This window comes from Triticum aestivum, chromosome 1A (genome assembly GCF_018294505.1).
Source record: "Triticum aestivum cultivar Chinese Spring chromosome 1A, IWGSC CS RefSeq v2.1, whole genome shotgun sequence".
Classification (NCBI taxonomy): Eukaryota; Viridiplantae; Streptophyta; class Magnoliopsida; order Poales; family Poaceae; genus Triticum; species Triticum aestivum.
The window spans coordinates 150,815,462-150,837,396 of NC_057794.1; the positions used below are offsets into that span (position 1 = coordinate 150,815,462).

The following is a 21,935-nucleotide window of genomic DNA, read 5'->3' on the forward strand; positions in this document are numbered from 1 at the left end:
TGAGGGACTCGTGGATTAGGGGGTCCTCGGCCTCTCTCGTGGGCCGGACAGCTGGGCCGCTTTCCCAGTGCTAAGAGGCCGGGCTACGAGGTGAATTCGTATCCGAACAAAAGTTATTCGATGCCTTGGTGTGTCTTCCAAGTCAAGATAAGAAGAATCGACATATTTATCCTTTCCTTGTAACCGATCATGTGTAACCCTAGTACCCCTGTTGTCTATATAAACCGCAGGGTTTAGTCTGTAGAGGCTAGAACAACAACCATCATTCTACTAGACTAGGGCTTAGTTCATCTGATCTTGTGGTAGATCTACTCTATAATCATCCTATACACATCAATATAATCAAGCAGGACGTAGGGTTTTACCTATTAGAGAGGGCCCCAACCTAGGTAAACACCGTGTCCTTCGTGCCTTTGTTTCCCATTGATCCAAGATCCACAACTCGGGCCCCCCTACCCGAGATCCGCTGGTTTTGACACCGACAATCTGGGATGGGCCAACGGGCGGCGGCGGCAAGTTTCAGGGCGAAAACCGTCAACGGGCGGAGTGAAATGAAGGCGGTTGGGCGATTGGCGTGTGAGCGCCAGTTTTACATCTCCTTGTAGGTGGAGATATAAATTTGCATCGCGAGGTGTTGTATTTTACATTTTCGAAAGACGAAGATGTAATTTTTTTTTTGCATCTACAATATTTTGCAAAGGTGTTTTTGACCTCGGAGATGTAAAATATAGTTGTTTTTGCATCTACATGGTAATAGCTTTCGCTGCATAGAAAACCTCCGGAGCAGAGTTTTCCTTTCTTTGAAACAACCTGTCATTCCTGGATTTCCAAATACACCACAACAACCGTCTTATTCGGGACAAACCCGTTCGTCATATGGCCGGAATATGTCGATCGCAAGTTTTGTTACGTCGCTTTTTCCTTGCCAAAAGTAGGATGGGCTACCAGCAAACGCCAGCGCCTAAATTTCCCTGCAATAAACGGTCTGTCCGCTTCCCCGTTCATCGATCCCAACTCCCAAGCATATAAAAGCGAGGCCGGCTATTGTTGTCTCTTGTCGGAGCTCCATTTCTTGGATTTTCCTTGCCGGCCTCTCGCCGCCGAGTTCCGACCAATCCCATATGTGCCCATTTAGCTCTTCACGGCAGGTAGGATGGGAGATTTGTTCTCTCAATTTTGATTTGATTTCTTCTGTTCTCGCTTCCAAATGACAAGATTTGATTTGTTTTATCTCGTACGTGTAGATCTGCGGCGTCGTGACGCCGCCTTCTCCATCGTTGATCCAGAACGGACTCGACGAACCGATTAATCATCACGAGTCACGATCACGACCTCGCGTAACGCAGCCATGGCGGTCATGGACGAGGACAACGGTTCTGCGCGCGCACCGGCACCGGCACCGAGGAGGCAGCCCTCATACTCCTGCAGCGGCGAGACCACTCACGACCACAAGCTTTCCCACTCCGACTCCTTCTGGACGCCGGCCGAATCGCTGCGGTCGTCGTCCGCTTCGTCGTCGTCCCCACCTCTATCCAGCAGCTCGTCGTGCGAGAGCATTCCCGCACTCGACATTGACCGGCACTCATCCTTGTCCTCCACATCCTCCTACGAGAGCTTGCACCACGTCGAGGCGGCGGCGGACCACGACCATTCTTCCTCTCCCGACGAGTTCATGCCGGCAACGCTGCCGCCGGCAGTCCAGACGATGATGGCGCAGGGGCAGCCCACTGGATACGACCCGAAGAGGCTCCCTTCATCGATGTTCCGCACGCAGTCCACGTGCCCCGCCCAATGGAGCGCCACCTCGAACGACCAGCTGTTCAGCATCCAGCTGGAAAACTCCGGCGGGGACGGCCCGCTTTACCTTGTTGGCGACCTCTACTACGACTCCGCTGGGGTGTTCCACCGCCTCTCATCCGTCGCGAGGCTGCCGGCCGTCCCAGGGATGTCGACAGGAAACTCCAGCCGGAGTTTGTGCGTGAGGGATGACTGCGCGGGGTGCAGCACAAGCATGAACAAGAAGCCCGTCAGGTTCGCTACCACCGATGGCGTCGCCGGCCCGCGCAGGTACACACCCGTCTTCCCGGCATGCATCATCTCGCATGGTTTGCATTACGTGCGCGCGGTTTTTCTGTATCACATTAGTACTCCCTCTATAAACTAATATAAAAGCATTTAGATCATTACTTTAGTATTCTAAACGTTCTTATATTAGTTTACAGAGGGAGTACCTGCTAATTATGTCCCTCGTCATCCTCACCTGAGAATGTTGGCTTCAATTGCAGTCTTCCGGCCGCGTTGGAGGATTCGGAGGCATCGGCGGCGGAAACTGGCGCGGCGGCGAAGGCTGGTTGGTGCTGTTGGCCGTCGATGTGGTGGCCAAGCTGCGCGTGCCGCGGATGCGACTACCGATGATCCTGAATTTGGAATGGGTAGGAAAGTTTGGACATGTCGAATCCATTTAACTCCATGTTGTTGATCGGCTGTGGAGGGGGTGCACATAGATTGGTAGGCATCTTGGCGTGTTCTTACGTTCTAATAAAAGAATTTGCGAGTTGCGGCGAGGAAACAAAACACAAATGCTGCCTAAAAGCAAATACTTGGTTCTGGTAGCAACTTTTGCCAGAATAGTATACACTTTTTAATTGGGCCTGGCTGAGGAAAGACAGACAACAAAAAAAAAACAGCATCTGCATCTAGTTTGATTGCGAGCATACCTTCTAGCTTGCAACGGGCGTAACGAAAGGTGGCTTGTTGGGTTGGCCGCTTGTTTGGGCGGAAACACAAAGCATGGTGTTCCGTTTCATGCAACGCCTGTTGTCTCGTAATCTTTTTAGCGAGGTGATGAGATTACTAGCACACGCGTAGAACAATCCAAAGACATACAAAAGATAGCAAGGAGTAAGCAGTTTAGCATACTACCACATTTAAACATAATTCTAAACCATATCAATTTTAAACATAGTTTCACACTTAAACATAGCAGTTTTCAAGCAAAATAGTACGATATAGCCGATAGTAAACTAGCTGGAGCAACGAAGAGATGTCCTAGACATTCACGGCGAAGGTGGCCCGCACTTGGTCACCACTTCAATGCCGTCGTCGTTGAAGACGATGGCCTTGAGCGTGTCGGGAGTCAACAACTTGAAGGTCACCATATACCCGATCTTGATCCGATGCACGGCGGTGAAGGTGGCCCAACCCTGATCGAGGGTGGCCCTACTGTTCATCAGCCTCACAGTGACCCTCCATGAGCAGCTGGTGTTCGTCCTGAGCTTGAACTCAGTCGGCACAACCAGTAAGTGCTTGGTGAAGTCTAGGAGCATTGGAATGCACTCGAGCTTCAGGGCAAGGATGACCTTGCAGAAGTGCGTTGGCCCACCCTCCTCATGGTAGTGCCCGTAGCTCCAACGCTTGCCGCTAGGGGGCTCCTCCAGTAGCACGTCATCGTCCGTGCCCGGCACCTCCTCGGGAGTGGTTGGCACAACCTCCTAGGACGACACCTCCTTGCCTTTCTCCATGGGCGGCACCACCTCCTTGCCCTTGTCATTGTTCTTTGTCTCAATCTGCGTTATGAAAAACACAAAGTTCATGGCGTTATGAAGAGCACAAAGTTCATGGCGTCATGAAGAGCACAAAGTTCAAAGGTTCATCGGCATTAAGACCTACCGTCCAAAGCCTCTATGTTTACCCACCCCGAAAATCACTACTTACCCACAACCGCACTAAGTTAACCCTCCCTCTTCTCTGTATATCACTCTTCCTCCTATCCGTCGTCATGAACTCCAACTCCAACCCCAACCCCTTCCCTTGGGCAATTGGATGGAGGGCTTTCTTCCTCGGGTGCTCGCTCGGTGACCGCATCAAGTTCGAGAACACCATGGAAGTGTGCTCGAACTTCAGCAGCATCGAAGACATGCACAAGGAGGCTGACACTGTGGTGAATAAGGCGACGACAGAGGAGTTGGAGACGCTGATTTTTGTCCCAGCGAAGGGTGCTATGTCAGTCGACATCCTTTGCTGGGCTTTGAATCAGGCCGACTCTGGCGACGCTGGACAGAGGGCAAGGTGCGCCAAGTATAGGGACTACAGGGCTCCTCATCACTAGCGTGCCGCAGCGTACTGTAATAGGACTTTGGTGGCGCCGGAGATCATCAATTTGGAGTTGTGGGAGGAAGAAGCGGTGGAGATGGTTGTCAAGGCGTCGGAGCCAGGCCACCGTACATTGCTAATCGATCTGGATTCCGGCGAGGACGACAAGACAGTGTTCCATCCCGAGGACAAGAACAAGGCCAAGGCCACCTGCCCCTCCAACTGCCTCAAGGTTTGCCAGGGCTAAGATTAGAAACTACTGTATAAGATTTGCCCCATATCACTATTCCCCTTGTACTCAATCCGGATCAGAACCCTAAAATCCATCGCTACGAGGAACTCATGATCATGTTATGGTTAGTACTATGGCTAGTTACCCCGATTCCCCATTCCCCTAGAACGCAGATCAAATGCGCCGCCTCAAGGAAGAGTCGGCCTTGCCGTCGTGCTTCCCGGCCTTCCCGGGGATCCACTTCCATGACATTATTGCGTCGGCGACCGGTGGGGTGGTGATGGAGTCATGTACCTAGGGTAGGGTCACAGACCTGATCTAAGTACCCTGCCCAAGGACACCCTTAGAAGAGGTCACCTTCCAGTCGACCAGCGAGGGATTCACTCGACTGACTTGAAAGACTCGACCACGAAGACTCACTCGACTACCAGGAGGTCAAAAGGCACTCTGCACTGCAACGGCCTGTAGTTAAGTAGACTTTATGATAGTTAAGACACTTTATGTGGGGCGTTACCTGTAACGCCCCGGACTTAATACACCTTAAACCCTTCATTACGTGAGCTGGCTGGGGTCCTGGCGCACTCTATATAAGCCACCCCCCTCCACAGGCAGAGGGGTTCAGCACCCTGTAACTCATATACACATAATCCACTCGACCGCCTCTGGGCTCCGAGACGTAGGGCTTTTACTTCCTCCGAGAAGGGCCTGAACTCGTACATCTCTTGTGTTACAACTCCTCCATAGCTAGGACCTTGCCTCTCTATACCTACCCCCCCACTCTACTGTCAGACTTAGAACCACGACAGTTGGCGCCCGCCGTGGGGCCGTTGTTTTAGCGATTTTGTGGAGAAGTTGTGGTTCTTCCGAGTACTTTCATCATGGTGGCTGCTGGAGTTTTGGTCGAGGGTTGAGAGATCCGTCTTGGCGCTCTCACCTTCATCGCCGACGACTCCGCCTGGCTCCAGGAGGCTCCACTCGACGTTGATGCGCTCCCCGTCCGCGGTGCGACGTATTTTCGCGCATATGTCCGCGGCGTTCTGCTGCGGCAACCGTCGACCTCGTATCGGTCGACTCCCCCATCGGCCACCCTCCCGGTCTTCCGCCAGCGCAAGCGCTCGGGCCGGTCGACGCTTCAGCGGTGGGTGAGGCACGCGGTGGCTCGCCAGACGGCCACCACCCAAGTTGCGGCAATCGAGCCCGACGAATCTCTCTACGGCCTGTTCGATCTGTCGACTGGCTCCGTAGAGACTGCATCCGAGTGCGATAGCAGTGATCCAGCGGCGGAAATCCTGATGGTTGACGGGCCCCGCAGTCCCCCTGGCTTCGCCCGTGATGGTGGGGCAGGCGACGGAGGCGACCCCGCACGAGACCACGAAGAGTACCAGCCCGAGCCACTCGACTCTCTGCAAAGAGAGGAACTTCGCCGCAGGAACGTGGATGCCCTGCGTACTCCCATCGCAGGAGAAACCCCCGAGGCTCGCGCCTTGGAGGAGGCACGTTTGGCCAATTTGGCCGAACGCACTCGACTGGAGAATCTTCAGCGAGCACTCGACGAGCGCGCGCGGCAACGAGTTCCCGACACCAGTCGACGTCAACTCTTCCCGCCGACTCAGGTATATCGAACCCCAATCCAGAATTTAGCAGCTGCGACCCGTATAGCAGAGTCAATCCAGCCCTCTCAGTCGGAAGCTGGCAGAGGCTTGATGCAGATCAGGGATCTGCTCCGGGCAGCAGGAGATCAGAATTCGGCCGTGTCACAGTCGCGCAACAGAATTCACAGTCGATCCGTCGCTGCAAATACAGTTCAGTCGGCTCACAGCCCCAGATCGCCTCCGCGGCGTGAAGGGCGCGAGAATCGGCGAGACCAATATGGTGACCGACTCGACCGAGATGATAGGCGTCGAGTGCCCAATTCCCCTCCGAGGGGTGGGTCTTACGCTCCTCGGCAGCAAGATGACAGACGTCAGCTCAGTGCGGGGCGAAGAGTTCCAGTCGACCCCAGAGAACCAGGCTTTGATGCGCGATCCATTATCATGCAAGGCTTAGTCGACCGGAACAGAGCCCATCGAGGTGGACTCGACAGAGATGCGCCCACAAGCAGTCGAGTGCATGTTTCTGGTCCTGAATGTTTCAGCAGAGCTATCAGAGCCGCAGTTATCCCTCCCAATTTCAGGTTGGCAACAGGAGTCAGCAAGTTCACTGGTGAGTCTAAGCCTGAAACTTGGCTTGAAGACTACCGAGTGGCGGTTCAGATTGGTGGTGGGAACGACGAGGTGGCCATGAAGCATTTGCCCCTCATGCTGGAAGGTTCTGCCAGGGCATGGTTGACTCAATTACCTCCTAGCAGCATTTACACTTGGGAAGATCTGTCCCGAGTGTTCATCAGAACATTCGAAGGAACTTGCAAGCGACCGGCTGGATTGACGGAGCTGCAAGTCTGCGTGCAGAAGAACAATGAGACTCTCAGAGAGTATATTCAGAGATGGATCACTTTGCACCATACTGTGGAGAATGTGTCTGATCATCAGGCAGTCTGCGCCTTTAAGGATGGTGTCAAGAACAGAGAATTAAGTTTGAAATTTGGTCGAACCGGTGACATGACCTTGAGTCGGATGATGGAGATTGCTACCAAGTACGCCAACGGCGAAGAGGAAGACCGACTCCGAAGCGGCAAGCACAAGCCGAGTCAGTCGGAAAAGGGAAACACCAGTCGGAAACAGAAGCGGAAGGCTGAACCGGCAGCTCCTGGAGAGGCTCTGGCCGTGACTCAGGAAAAGTTTAAAGGTAAACCAAAAGGATCATGGAACCCTAAGAAGGTGAAGGATAAAGAAGGGAACGACGTGATGGATATGCCGTGTCACATCCACACGAAGAAAGACGAAGAGGGGAATATCATCTACCCGAAGCATACCACTCGCCAATGTCGACTCCTGATCCAGCAGTTTCAGGGAAAATAGTCTAAGGACAAGGAGAAGGAGTCGGACAAGCCCGCAGACAAAGAGGACAGTGAGGAAGGATATCCACATATCAACTCCACTCTGATGATCTTTGCAGATGTGGAAAGCAAGAGTCGATTGAAAGTCATTAACCGAGAGGTGAACATGGTCGCCCCAGCAAAAGCAAATTATCTGAGATGGTCCCAAACACCCATCACATTCGACCAATCTGATCACCCGACTCATATTGCCACCCCTGGGAGGCAAGCTTTGGTGGTCGATCCAGTTGTCGAAGGCACTCGACTGACAAAAGTGCTGATGGACGGTGGTAGTGGGCTGAATTTGTTGTATGCAGACACGCTGAAAGGAATGGGCATTCCGATGTCCCGACTGAGCACCAGTAACATGAGCTTTCATGGAGTTATACCAGGAAAGAAAGCCGAGTCACTCGGCCAAATAGCTCTGGACGTGGTGTTTGGCGATTCGAAACATTTTCGCAAAGAGAAGTTGACATTTGAAGTCGTGGATTTTCAGAGTGCATATCATGCCATTTTGTGGAGACCAGCTTATGCACGGTTCATGGCTCGACCATGTTACGTGTACCTCAAATTGAAGATGCCTGGCCCCAAAGGAGTGATCACTGTCACCGGTGATCGGAAAAAGGCAGAAGAGTGCTTTCAGAAGGGCTCAAAGATTGCCGATTCCCAGGTCGAGTTCAAAGAATACAAGCAAAACGCAGATCCGAGTGACTTGCTGCGATCCAAGAAACCCGCCACAGAATCTGCATTTCAGTCGTCCGGTGAGACGAAGCCTGTTCACATTCACCCGACCGACCCCGATGCAGCTCCGACCCACATCTCCACGACACTCGACCCGAAATAGGAAGAAGCGCTCATCCAGTTCCTCCGTGAGAACTGGGACATTTTTGCATGGAAGCCCGCTGACATGCCAGGTGTTCCCAGGGGACTGGCTGAGCATCGCCTAAGAGTCGACTCATCTGCAAAACCAGTCAAAGAGCATCTTCGGCGGTCCGCCGTCCAGAAGAGAAAAGCCATTGGTGAGGAAGTGGCTCGACTGTTGGCGGCAGGATTTATCCGAGAGATATACCACTCCGAGTGGCTCGCTAATGTCGTCATGGTTCCTAAGAAGGACAAATCACTCCGAACGTGCATTGATTTCAAGCACATCAACCGGGCCTGCCCGAAAGATCATTTTCCTCTCCCTCGCATAGATCAAATTGTTGACTCGACCGCGGGATGCGAGAGACTGTCTTTTCTAGACGCCTACTCCGGGTACCACCAGATCCGTCTGTACGGACCCGACGAGGTAAAAACAGCTTTCATCACTCCATTCGGGTGCTTCTGCTATATCACCATGCCATTCGGCCTCAAGAATGACGGAGCCACATTTATGCGAATGATTCAGAAGTGTCTTCTCACTCAAATCAGTCGGAATGTGGAAGCGTATATGGATGATATCGTCGTCAAGTCACGAAAAGGTTCTGACCTGCTCGCTGACCTCGCCGAAACATTTGCCAACCTCAGAAGGTATGATATCAAGCTCAATCCATCAAAGTGCACATTTGGAGTTCCTGGTGGCAAGTTACTCGGTTTTCTCGTTTCCGAGCGAGGAATCGACGCTAATCCAGAGAAGATCGGCACTATTCTCCGAATGAAACACCCTGTGCGAGTGCACGATGTCCAGAAGCTTACTGGATGCTTGGCCGCATTAAGTCGATTCATCTCACGACTCGGTGAAAAGGCATTGCCTCTTTACCGACTGATGAAGAAGGCAGACAAGTTCGAGTGGACTCCAGAAGCTGATGCAGCGTTTGCCGAGCTAAAAGCTCTGCTCTCCACCCAGCCGGTGCTTGCTGCTCCAATCAGCAAAGAGCCTCTGCTGCTCTATATCGCAGCCACAGGACAGGTCGTCAGTACTGTGCTTATGGTCGAGCGGGAAGAAGAAGGAAAAGCTTTCAAAGTTCAGCGCCCAGTGTATTATTTGTCTGAAGTCTTGACTCCATCCAAGCAAAGATATCCTCATTATCAGAAGCTTGTGTATGGAATATACATGACCACAAAGAAGGTTGCTCATTATTTCTCTGATCATTCCATCACAGTCGTCAGCGACGCTCCACTATCAGAGATCTTGCACAACAGAGATGCAACTGGTCGAGTGGCTAAATGGGCGATTGAACTTCTTCCCCTTGATATCAAGTTTGAGGCAAAGAAAGCCATTAAGTCCCAGGCAATAGCAGATTTCCTCGCCGAGTGGATTGAACAGCAGCAGCCGACTGAAGTTCACTCGGAGCATTGGACCATGTTCTTTGATGGCTCTAAAATGTTGAATGGTTCCGGTGCTGGGGTTGTCCTGGTTTCCCCCAGAGGAGATAAGCTCAGATATGTGCTCCAGATTCACTTTGATTCCTCCAACAATGAGGCAGAATATGAGGCCCTCTTATATGGGTTGCGCATGGCCATTTCACTCGGCGTCCATCGCCTGATGGTTTATGGCGACTCGGATTTAGTGGTCAACCAAGTGATGAAGGAGTGGGACGTGAGAAGCCCAGCCATGATTGGATACTGCAGTGCAGTGAGGAAGCTGGAAAAGAAGTTTGAGGGGTTGGAGCTCCATCATATACCCCGACTGAAAAATCAAGCAGCTGATGATCTAGCAAAGATAGGTTCCAAGAGAGAAGCCATTCCGAGTGGTGTGTTCTTAGAGCATATACACACTCCGTCAGTCAAAGAAGATCCTTTCACTGAAGAAGCTCCACAGCCCAAAAGTTCCACAGATCCGACTGAGGTTGAAGTCCCAGCAGTGGTCGACTTGGTCATGGAGGTCTTGGTGGTCATTCCCGACTGGACAGTTCCATATATCGCGTATATCCTGAGAAAAGAGCTCCCGGAAGATGAGGAAGAGGCTTGACACATCGTCTGTCGATCTAAGGCCTTTACCGTAATCAAAGGACAATTATATAGAGAAAGTGCGACTGGAGTTGGTCAGAAGTGCATAACACCAGAAGAAGGTCGACTCATCCTCAATGATATCCACTCGGGGACCTGTGGCCATCATGCGTCCTCTCGGACCATCGTGGCCAAAGCATACCGAGCCGGATTTTACTGGCCAAAGGCGAATGAGATGGCAAAGGAGATAGTGGATAAGTGCGAGGGATGTCAGTTCTACTCGAATATGTCGCACAAGCCTGCATCAGCCCTGAAGACCATTCCACTCGTCTGGCCTTTCGCAGTATGGGGGTTGGACATGGTCGGTCCTTTGAGAACAGGGCGAAGTGGCTTCACGCATGTACTGGTGGCAGTCGACAAGTTCACCAAGTGGATCGAGGCTAAACCAATCAAGAACCTTGACGCCGGTGCTGCTGTTAGCTTCATCAGAGAACTAATATTCAGATATGGAGTCTCGCACAGCATCATCACGGATAATGGGTCGAACTTTGACTCGGAGGAATTCAGAGATTTCTGTAACTCTCAAGGCACACGAGTCGACTACGCTTCAGTCGCTCATCCGCAGTCGAATGGACAAGCAGAGCGAGCCAATGGCCTGATTCTCAAGGGACTGAAACCCCGACTGATGCATGATCTCAAGCATGCAGCTGGAGCTTGGGTCGACGAACTTCCCTCGGTGCTTTGGGGACTGAGGACCACACCTAATCGGTCGACCGGAAGAACTCCATTCTTCTTGGTCTACGGAGCTGAAGCAGTCTTGCCGAGTGATCTTCTCCACAATGCTCCTCGAGTTGAAATCTACAACGAAGCAGAAGCTGAACAAGCACGGCAGGACGCAGTCGACCTTTTAGAGGAAGAAAGGGAGATGGCTCTGATCCGGTCGACCATCTACCAACAAGATTTGCGTCGTTTCCACGCCAGAAATGTGAGAGGTCGAGCCTTCCAAGAAGGAGATTTAGTTCTCCGAGTGGATCAGAAGAAACAACACAAGCTTGCTCCTTCTTGGGAAGGACCCTTCATCGTCACCAAAGTTCTCCACAACGGGGCGTACCGTCTCTACAACGTCGAGCATAATATCGACGAGCCCCGAGCTTGGAACGCGGAACTACTCCGCCCATTTTACACTTAAGTTTTATCACTCGGATGAGTTGCAATAAAGTACTTCTGTAGTTCATGGACCTCAAAATAATAGTGTCATAGTTCCTCCATAATTTTTGTCACTTTTTATTTTGTCCAATGAAATTTCCCCCCAGTGGGTGACTTAGCCGCGAATCCGTTTCGCCTAAGTTTGTAAAAAATCCTACCGAGTGGTGAGCCAGACTCCCACTCGGAGGCTTAGCTGCGAATCCGTTTCGCCTAAGTTATCGAAAATCCTACCGAGTGAAGAGCAAACCTCTCACTCGGGGGCTTAGCTGCAGCCCAGTGCTCGCCTAAGTTATCAAAAATCCTACCGAGTGAAGAGCAAACCTCTCACTCGGGGGCTTAGCTGCAGCCCAGTGCTCGCCTAAGTTTGTAAAAAATCCTACCGAGTGGTGAGCCAGACTCCCACTCGGAGGCTTAGCTGCGAATCCGTTTCGCCTAAGTTATCGAAAATCCTACCGAGTGAAGAGCAAACCTCTCACTCGGGGGCTTAGCTGCAGCCCAGTGCTCGCCTAAGTTTTCAAAAATCCTACCGAGTGAAGAGCAAACCTCTCAATCAGGGGCTTAGCTGCAGCCCAGTGCTCGCCTAAGTTATCAAAAATCCTACCGAGTGCAAAGCAAACCTCTCACTCGGGGGCTTAGCTGCAGTCCAAGTACTCGCCTAAGTTATGAAAATCCTACCGAGTGATAAGCCAGACTTCTCACTCGGGGGCTTAGCTGCAGTCCAAGTACTCGCCTAAGTTATGAAAATCCTACTGAGTGATAAGCCAGACTTCTCACTCGGGGGCTTAGCTGCAGTCCAAGTACTCGCCTAAGTTATGAAAATCCTACCGAGTGATAAGCCAGACTTCCACTCGGAGGCTTAGCTGCAGTCCAAGTACTCGCCTAAGTTATCGAAATCCTACCGAGTGAAGAGCAAACCTCTCACTCGGGGGCTTAGCTACAGTCCAAGTACTCGCCTAAGTTATCAAAAATCCTACCGAGTGAAGAGCAAACCTCTCACTCGGGGGCTTAGCTGCAGTCCAAGTACTCGCCTAAGTTATCAAAAATCCTACCGAGTGCAGAGCAAACCTCTCACTCGGGGGCTTAGCTGCAGCCCAGTGCTCGCCTAAGATATAAAAACCCTACCGAGTGAAGAGCAAACCTCTCACTCGGGGGCTTAGCTACAGTCCAAGTACTCGCCTAAGTTATGAAAATCCTACCGAGTGATAAGCCAGAGTTCCACTCGGAGGCTTAACTGCAGTCCAAGTACTCGCCTAAGTTATCGAAATCCTACCGAGTGAAGGGCAAACCTCTCACTCGGGGGCTTAGCTGCAGCCCAGTGCTCGCCTAAGATATAAAAATCCTACCGAGTGAAGAGCAAACCTCTCACTCGGGGGCTTAGCTGCAGCCCAGTGCTCGCCTAAGATATAAAAACCCTACCGAGTGAAGCAACCTCTCACTCGGGGCTTAGCTGCATCCCAGCGCTCACCCAAGTGGATTAAGGAATAAGTCGATTGCAGTAAGCGCCCTGCTTTGAACCTGCAAAAGACATTTCGAGCCAAGAGCAATCATATTCAAACAACAAATTCAAGTTCGGATCGATACCTAAAGGAACCGGAAGTGCTCAGGCGCTAAGCCCGTTAAGGTTTATCGGTTACAATTCCACTCGGCATACCGAGGCAAATTTAAAGCGTCGAGCTTAGAAGAAGTTTTTTACCCCTCCTGTGGAGGGCTGGAAGGTGCAACAAACTCATCAAGATCAATCCCATCTGCGATCCGAGTGGCAGCCGCAAGGAAAGTTTCCATAAAGGACCTGAAGTCGTGTTTCTTGGTGTTGGCCACCCGGAGGGCCGCCAGCTTGTCTTCTCGCGCATCTTTGTAGTGAACTCGGGCCAGACACAGAGCAACATCTGCACCGCACCGAGCCGAGGATTTTTTCCACTCCTGCACTCGACCAGGGATCGTGTTCAAGCGAGCCATCAGCGACTCGAGGTCATTCTGAAGAGTCTCCCCGGGCCAGAGCGTCGAGTCGATGCGAGATGTGGCGACCTTCAGCCTTGCAAGATAGTCTACGACAGCTGCAACACGGGACTCCAGTCGGAAAACATTCATGGCAACTTCATCGTCCATCGGAGAATTGACGGGGTCAAGGTTTGGTTCTAGCCGGCTAGTTTCTTCTTCAAAGTTTTGACAAAATTCTGCAAGGACGATCACCGAGTCAAGGCGATGGTCGAATGGAAAAACCACGGTTGGAAATGATCGCCGAGCATAGAGATTTACCTTCAAGCATAAGAAACAGCTTCTTGGCAAGACCATTCAGGAAGGCCTCCAGATCTTTTTTCTTCCCAAGAGCAGCTTTCAGATTGGCATTTTCTTGCTCAAGCTTGGCGACTGAAGCTAACTTCTCGTCAACAAGCTTGATCTTCTCAGCTAGTTCAAGGTCCTTCTTCCGTTCGGCCTCCCTCACCTTACCTACAAGTTACAGCAAGATCAGATTTTGAAACAAATAAAGGGAAAAAGCAGTCGTCAAGGTCTCACCAAACATACTTTCGGTCGCCTCCTTTGCCTTCGTCAGATTCTCCTGAACCAGCTTCAAATTCAGCTCGAGCTGAATGTGCTTGTTTTCTAGCTCAGAGTAGCGAGCCACAAGATCACAGGAGTTCTGCGAAGAACCAATCGACTAAAATGTCAAATATAATTCACTTCCGAGTGAAAAAGGAAAAATCACACGTTTCTAAGACTACAGCCGAATACGAGCATTCGACCGTAGTCTCGGGGACTACACCCAGTGGGTGCACTCAGCGTGCCCCCACTAATCGACCAGTCGAAGACAGAGTCGACCAGTCGACCGGTTTGTGAAACCCAGTCGCCTTAGTCGAATGACGGAAAGACTGAAATTGTAAAGCCTAAGGCCGACTGCCAGCAGTCGACCTTAGCCTTGGGGACTACACCCAGTGGGTGCACTCAGCGTGCCCCCGCTAATCCTATTTTGAAGACAGAGTCGACCAGTCGACCTCAAAAAAAACAAGATGTATTCTCTAAGACTGTAACCAACTGCCAGCAGTCGACCACAGTCTCGGGGACTACACCCAGTGGGTGCACTCAGCGTGCCCCCACCAGTTTGCGAAATCCATTCGCCGTAGTCGAATGACGGAGAGACTGAAATTATAAAGCCTAAGGCCGACTGCCCGCAGTCGACCTTAGCCTTGGGGACTACACCCAGCGGGTGCACTCAGCGTGCCCCCGCTAACACGGAGTTTAAATCGACACAACCAGTGGGTGACTACTATAAATTCTGGAAAGAAAAGTTTTTTGATAGCATATCCTAACAGAACAAGTGGTGGTCGACTGACCTGAACATTCCTTTGAAGGGCGGAACTGGCGTCGTAAGCTGCCTGGCTCGCATCCCGGATGGTCTTCAACTGCTCCATCATGATCCCTGCCTGGCGTATCGCCTCCTTCGCGGCGCCAGCTTGGTCCTCTGGGACGTGGTGCGTTGTGAAGAGGGAGGGCTGCGGAGCACTCGTCAGCGGATCTGCGAAGGACACAGTGTGTCGAGTGGTGTTCTCCTCCTCCGCGACCAGAGTCTCAGGCACCGTCACATCCTGGGGCACCCTGCTGGCAGACGCTTTCCTTCTCATTCTGTGCTTTAGTGGTTCCTCGTCTTCATCATCATCAGGGAGAGTGATAACAACGTTGGATGGAGCTACAGAAAAGAATCAGAATTAGAGATCATGAGTCAGTCGACTAGAAACGGTGTTAAGGGTATAATACCAGGTTTTGAGGTTGTTGCGTCCTCCATCGCATGGTCGTCAGCCCGGGCTGAGGTCTCAGAAGTAGCAGCACTGCAACTCCAAAGAGTCAGTCGACTAACTCCAGCGCCAACCAGAGATAAAGTTCATACAAAACAAGAAGACGTAAGCAATATGATTACCCTGATATGGTGGGGATGGACACCTTCATCTTCGGCAGGTGCTTGGTCGGCTTCGACGGGGCCGCCCTGGGCTGCTTCGGCGCCTTTTCAGTCGGCGCCGGAGAGGTGGTCCGGGGGCGCTTGGTCGACTGAGTAATAGTCGCGACCCCCTCGCCGCGTTCAGTCGCAGGGTCATGGACAAGTTTCGACCGCCTTTCCGAGCGCGGTGGTGCGACCTCCTCCTCCTCCTCCTCTTCCCCGTCCTCATCGTCGTCATCATCATCGTCATCGTCATCATCATCGGCCTCGGCGGCGTCCGAGTCCCACTCCTCCTCCTGGCTCTCGCCCCCGCTCGCTTCTCCCTCCTCAGTCGGAGCCTGCGCTCCGTTAGGCATCGAGTACAGTTCAGTGAGGGCCTGAGGGACAACAAGACAAAGATCAGTCGACCGATCAGCAGAGAAAGCAGAAATAAAATATGATGAGAATACAATGGGAAGTGGGGCAGACATGCCTTGTTTGGATCACTGTGGCAGTCGAGTGGAGGAATCCTTCTGGCCCCGCGAGGGTTGTCCTTGTTCCCAGTAACAGCGGCCATCCACCTTTCCAGAGTGGCATCGTCGACTGCTTCTGGATTGACCCGAGTCACATCCTCAGTCCCGCAGTACAACCACATGCAGTGGCTCCGGAACTGAAGAGGCTGGATTCGGCGCCTAAGGAAAACTTCCAGGAGATCCATGCCCGTCACTCCCTCCCGAACCAACTGAACTACGCGCTCCATCAACATCTTCATGTCAGCTTTCTCCTCCGGAATCAGCTTCAGGGAGGAGGGCTTGTTCACTCGGTCCATGGTAAATGGAGGAAGCCCACTCGACTGCCCCGGTGTCGACTCATCCTGGCAGTAGAACCAGGTCGACTGCCAGCCTCTGACTGACTCGGGAAATGTCATGGCTGGGAAGGTGCTCTTGTTTCTCACCTGGATCCCCAGACCTCCACACATTTGGACCACTCGGGTTCTTTCGTCGCCTGGACTCGCCTTCTTCACAGTTTGAGAGCGACATGTGAATATGTGCTTGAACAAGCCCCAGTGCGGTCGACAGCCCAGAAAACTCTCGCACATGGACACAAACGCGGCAAGATAGGCGATAGAATTCGGGGTGAAGTGGTGGAGTTGCGCTCCAAAAAAGTTCAAGAAACCACGGAAGAAAACGCTCGGCGGCAAAGAGAATCCGCGGTCGACATGGGTAGCCAGAAGCACGCACTCACCCTCTTCCGGCTGGGGCTGCCACTCTTTCCCCGGAAGCCTCGCAGCTCCATGGGGGATCAGGCCCTCGTTGGCCATGTCGAGGAGATCCTTCTCCGTGATGGTCGACTGGATCCAATCTCCCTGGACCCAGCCTTTCGGCAGGCGGGATCTGGACGAAGACCCACCGCGGCTGGTGGGTCTCCCCTTCGCCTTCTCCGTCGCCGATGCCTTCTTCGCGCGCTCCAGCGCCGCCGTCTTCTCCTTGACCATGGCTTCCGGCGGGGCACGTGAGGAGAAGTGGTGCGGAGGCGAGAGCGAGCGCGTTGGGCGGAGACGAAGGAGGCAGAGAGAGAGAATGCTGAGGCACTGTTCAAAAAACCCTCGCCGGGCGCATTTATAAGATCCCTTCCGAGTGGATGACAAGTGGACCCGACAGATCTAATCATATCCTGGAACTGTTACGCGGGCGGGATACGTGGCGAAGAAAGTGGCGCGGGGATCGAGGTGTCTATGTCCCGTCCCATCCGAACGCCGCGGTCCGCTCCGCTTCGCGCGTTTCCCCAAATTTCGCATCCCGCGGAATCCGCGAACGGCAGATCAGTCTGTCAGGTGCGGGATTTCCTGTGATCCGTCGCTCGGAAATCGACGAAGCCCGAAAGATCACTCGACGAAAGAAAAGAATGGATCGAGTCGACTGAAGACAAGTTGCTCACTATCAACGAAGAGATTCTCTGGTTCAGAACAACGCACGACCAGTGTGCAAAGGTTAATCGGAAGCAGCATCAACTCCTCCGTCACTCAAAGCCTCAATCCATTCGGGGGCTAATGATGGAGTCATGTACCTAGGGTAGGGTCACAGACCTGATCTAAGTACCTTGCCCAAGGACACCCTTAGAAGAGGTCACCTTCCAGTCGACCAGCAAGGGATTCACTCGACTGACTTGAAAGACTCGACCACGAAGACTCACTCGACTACCAGGAGGTCAAAAGGCACTCTGCACTGCAACGGCCTGTAGTTAAGTAGACTTTATGATAGTTAAGACACTTTATGTGGGGCGTTACCTGTAACGCCCTGGACTTAATACACCTTAAACCCTTCATTACGTGGGCTGGCTGGGGTCCTGGCGCACTCTATATAAGCCACCCCCCTCCACAGGCAGAGGGGTTCAACACCCTGTAACTCATATACACATAATCCACTCGACCGCCTCTGGGCTCCGAGACGTAGGGCTTTTACTTCCTCCGAGAAGGGCCTGAACTCGTACATCTCTTGTGTTACAACTCCTCCATAGCTAGGACCTTGCCTCTCTATACCTACCCCCCACTCTACTGTCAGACTTAGAACCACGATAGGTGGCGGGCGATGACGACTAGGGTTGCATGTTTGTGGATGTGGGTGGCTGAGAGGCAAAGGGAGGAATTGGACTGGGCTGAGGGAGGAAGAGTATTGGGTGCCCCCGCACGAGTGAAATTAAAAAGGACCAGTGGGGAGGTGGTTGGGTGGCTGTCGTGTGGCCCCCACGTACGCGTGGCATTAAAGAGGACCAGCAGGGTTGATTGGGGGCCGACCCGCAGGCTTGAGCCGGCGAGCGGATGCGCGGCACGTCGTTTCGACTATTTTGAGAACCGGGTCACCATGTCAGGCCATCGTTTGTGCCCTCGTGGACGAAAACGGACACAACCGAACAAAATGGGTCGGGGGTTGGACTCCAATGTGCAGACCCAGTTCGTCTGGCCGTGTCCATTTCCGTCTGTGAGATCAAAAACCATGGACCAGCACGTGAACACAAACCCATCTTCTGCCTGCTTCATGCCCGTGAGGACGCAAATCTGTCCCAATTTGCACTGTATTTGCGTCCACACGGACATGAGATGAACGAGCTGCATGTCCGCTCGGTGTCTGCCCCAGGACCGTGCATCGGACACCCAACCACTGCCCGCCGGTCCTATGGAATTTGACTCATGTGGGGGGCCCACACGCCAGCCACCGGCCCGAGCCCGAGCTAGACCTGTGGCAGCTGCTAGGGCAATGGTGGTCGTGGATGGCTATGGTGCCCTACTCGCTGATGCATGTGTCGTGCACGCCCGTGTGGTTGGGCGTGTCCGAGGAGGAGGCTGAGCGGCATGTGCTGGTGGCGGCGCGCGGTAGGATGCAGCGCAACAAGTGGCGACACAGCAGCATGCGCTGACAGCCTGATAGTAGGCGTTCTTGTAGATGCCGATGCTGGTCTTCGTTGACCTAACCAAATAAGAGGAGTAGGACGATTGCGCCTAAATCTACCAAAGAGGAGGGTGGTGATGCTCTCCGACATTGGTTGTTATATTTTTATGTAATGTTTTTCAGTATTTTTAATTTTAAAATCTGTTCTAAATGTCGAATGTGTTTATCCTCATTGGGCGCATCTACGGGTCGGTTGTTAAAACCAAACTTTGATGTCCGTGATCGATCTAAATGAACAAAAGAGTGACACGTTGCGTCTCAGTAAGGGTCTATTGGGAAACATTGCATGGAAAACAAAAAAATATACGCACACACAAGATCTATCCATGGAGATGCATAACAACGAGAGGGGAGAGTGTGTAACACCCCGGATGTAACTTACCATATTTGTACTCCGACTCTTGCCATTTTTGGCTCTAAGTTATGAGATTCCCTCATGCTTGGGTTTTGTCTTCGTTTTGCTTTTTGTCCATGTCATGCATTTCATATCATGTCATCATGTGCATCGCATTTGCATATGTGTTAGTCTCATGCATCCGAGCATTTTCCCCGTTGTCCGTTTTGCAATCCGGCACTCCTACATCCTCCGGCGCCCCCTTTTGTCTCTTTCATGTGCGGATGTTAAACATTCTCGAAATGGACCGAGATTTGCCAAGCGGCCTTGGTACACCACTGGTAGACCGCCTGTCAAGTTTCGTGCCATTTGGAGTTTGTTTGATACTCCAACGGTTAACCGGAGAACCGTAAACGCCTCGTGTGTGTTGCAGCCCAACACCCCTTCAAAGTGGTCCAATAACCCATCCAAACCCCCTCCATCCTCTCGGCCGTTCGATCACGATCGCGTGGCCAAAAACCGCACGTCATTTGGACTCTCCTAGCTCCCAGAATCTATAAATAGGCCTCCCTCGTCCAAATTCGCGGATGAACCCTAAAAAAATAGCCCCCGTTGTCATGGTTCTAAGTCTGACAGTAGAATGGGGGGTAGGAATGTAGAGGCAAGATCCTAGCTATGGAGGAGTTGTACACGCAGGTTTTACGAGATCAGGCCCTTCTCAGAGGAAGTAATAGCCCTACGTCTCGGAGTCCGGAGGCGGTCAACTGGATTATGAGCGTGTGAGTTACAGGGGGTGCGAACCCTTGTCCCAGAGGAGGGGGGTGACTTATATAGAGTGCGCCAGGACCCCAGCTCCCCTCCGTTACATAGGATTCAATGTACATAAAGAGGTGGCGTTACAGGTAACGCCTGTATTGAAGTGCTACAAATGATCATTAAATATATGAGTAAATACCCGACCGTTGCTGCGTAGAGCAGCTTTAGGTCTTCTTATATGTCGAGTGGTTTCATGGTCAAGTGACCTGGATAAAGAGAGGTCTTCGAGTGAATGGTAGGTCGAGTGGACTTCACTCGACACCTTTGCTGGATCCCTTCTTCTGATTCTTGAACTTCTTTGTTCTTAGGACAAGGACCTTAGGTAGGACGTATAGGTCAGGCCTATTACCCTACCTCAGGTTCGTGTCCTCATCATTATCCCCCAAATGGATCGAGGTTTGAGTGAAAAACAAGGATGGAGTTGACCTTGCTTCTGCTCTAGCTTTGCCTTGTCTTCATCTCCCGGTAGAGGCCAGTTGTTAGAACTTCAGCTTCGTTTCAGTCGCCTTGATCGATTCAGAAATTGCCGACTAGTTTATACAATGACATCCATCGAGTGACATCTTTGACATGAAATCTTTGGCGTGATCGGTTGTAGAGGATCCCGGATTTCATGGGATTCAAAATTTTGGTGGAAACGCGCCAGGCGGAGTGCTCCGTGGTAAGTGGAGTAGATAAATAGGACGTTTCGATTTCTGCGCCACCTTTTTCGCCACGTATCCCGTGTGCGACTGTTGGGGGGATTTGATAGGATCGCTCAGGCCCACGCGTCAGCCACTCGGAAGCAGACCTTTAAAAGCGGCGAGGCCGAGGCATTTGCACTGTGCGCATCCATTTCCCTTCTTCTTCCCCTCGCACCTCCACTCCGTCCAACCCAACCACTCTCGACGCCGCAGCTCCGCCGCTATGGGGAAGGACAAAATGGTGGCGCTAGAGCGTGCGAAGAAGGCGACGGGGGCGGCGAAGAACAAGAAGATGAATCGGGGGTCTTCATCACGCTCGGGGCTGCCGTCGGGTTGGATCCAAGGAGACTGGATCCGATCTTTGCTTCGACGGGAGGACTTGGATGATATGGCCGAGTTAGGGCTGATCGTCCATAAGTCTGCGCGTCTGCCGAGGGGGGAAACGGAGCCGCAGCCACGACCGGGTGAGTGTGTTCTGCTTGCCACTCATGTCGACCGCGGCTTTTCGCTTCCACCACACCCCTTCTTTCGAGGTTTCCTGAATTTCTTTGGTGCCCAACTCCACCATTTTACTCCCAATACCATCACATATCTTGCTGCATTCGTCTCCATGTGTGAGAATTTCCTGGGGTGCCGACTGCACTGGGGTCTTTTCAAGCACATTTTTACCATCCGATTCCAAACTATGAAGAAAGCGAACTCGAACAATGAGAAGACCCACGTTATCCAGATGTGTGGGGGTCTGGGCATTCAGAAGAAGAAGAGGAGTTCTTTTCCCTCGATGACTCTTCCGGAGTTGGTCAAGGGCTGGCAGTCGACTTGGTTCTACTGCCAGGATATCGCGACCCCAGGCTAGTCGACCAGGCTCCCCCCTTTCTCTTTTGACCGCGTTCAAACTCCATCTTCATTGAAAGTGACCGCTGCGGAGAAGGCGAAGACATGCATGCTAGTCGAGAATGTAGTCCAACTGATCAACCAAGGTGTCACAGGTATGGATGTAATGCCCTCGATGCGGCTATATCTCCCACGTGTCGAAGCATGACTTAGAGGCATAACCGCATTGAAAGAAATGTCGCAAGTGAGGTAATCTTCACACAACCCATGTAATACATAAGGGAAAGAGATACATAGTTGGCTTACAATCGCTACTTCACACAATACATGAATAAAGTATTACATCAACCAGATACAATCAAGGTCCGACTATGGAACCCAAAACAAAAGAAGACTACCCCAAAAGTGACACGGTCCCCGATCGACCCCAACTGGGCTCCACTACTGATCAATTGGAAACGAAACAACACAAAGGACAAGATCTTCATCGAGCTCCTCCTTGAGCTTGGTTGCATCACCTGCTCGGTATCATTGGCACCTGCA

At 52.1% G+C, this 21,935-nt stretch overlaps 1 protein-coding gene across 1 annotated transcript; it reads left to right on the top strand.

Annotated features, from left to right (window-relative positions):
- Positions 1 to 999: 999 nt before the first annotated feature.
- LOC123108982 (uncharacterized) lies at positions 1,000 to 2,632 on the top strand. Its single transcript, XM_044530380.1, has 3 exons — positions 1,000 to 1,148; positions 1,245 to 2,067; positions 2,286 to 2,632. Exons 2-3 carry the CDS (start codon positions 1,349 to 1,351, stop codon positions 2,413 to 2,415), a joined length of 849 nt encoding a protein of 282 aa, XP_044386315.1. The 5' UTR covers positions 1,000 to 1,148; positions 1,245 to 1,348; the 3' UTR covers positions 2,416 to 2,632.
- The last annotated feature ends 19,303 nt before the right edge of the window (positions 2,633 to 21,935 follow it).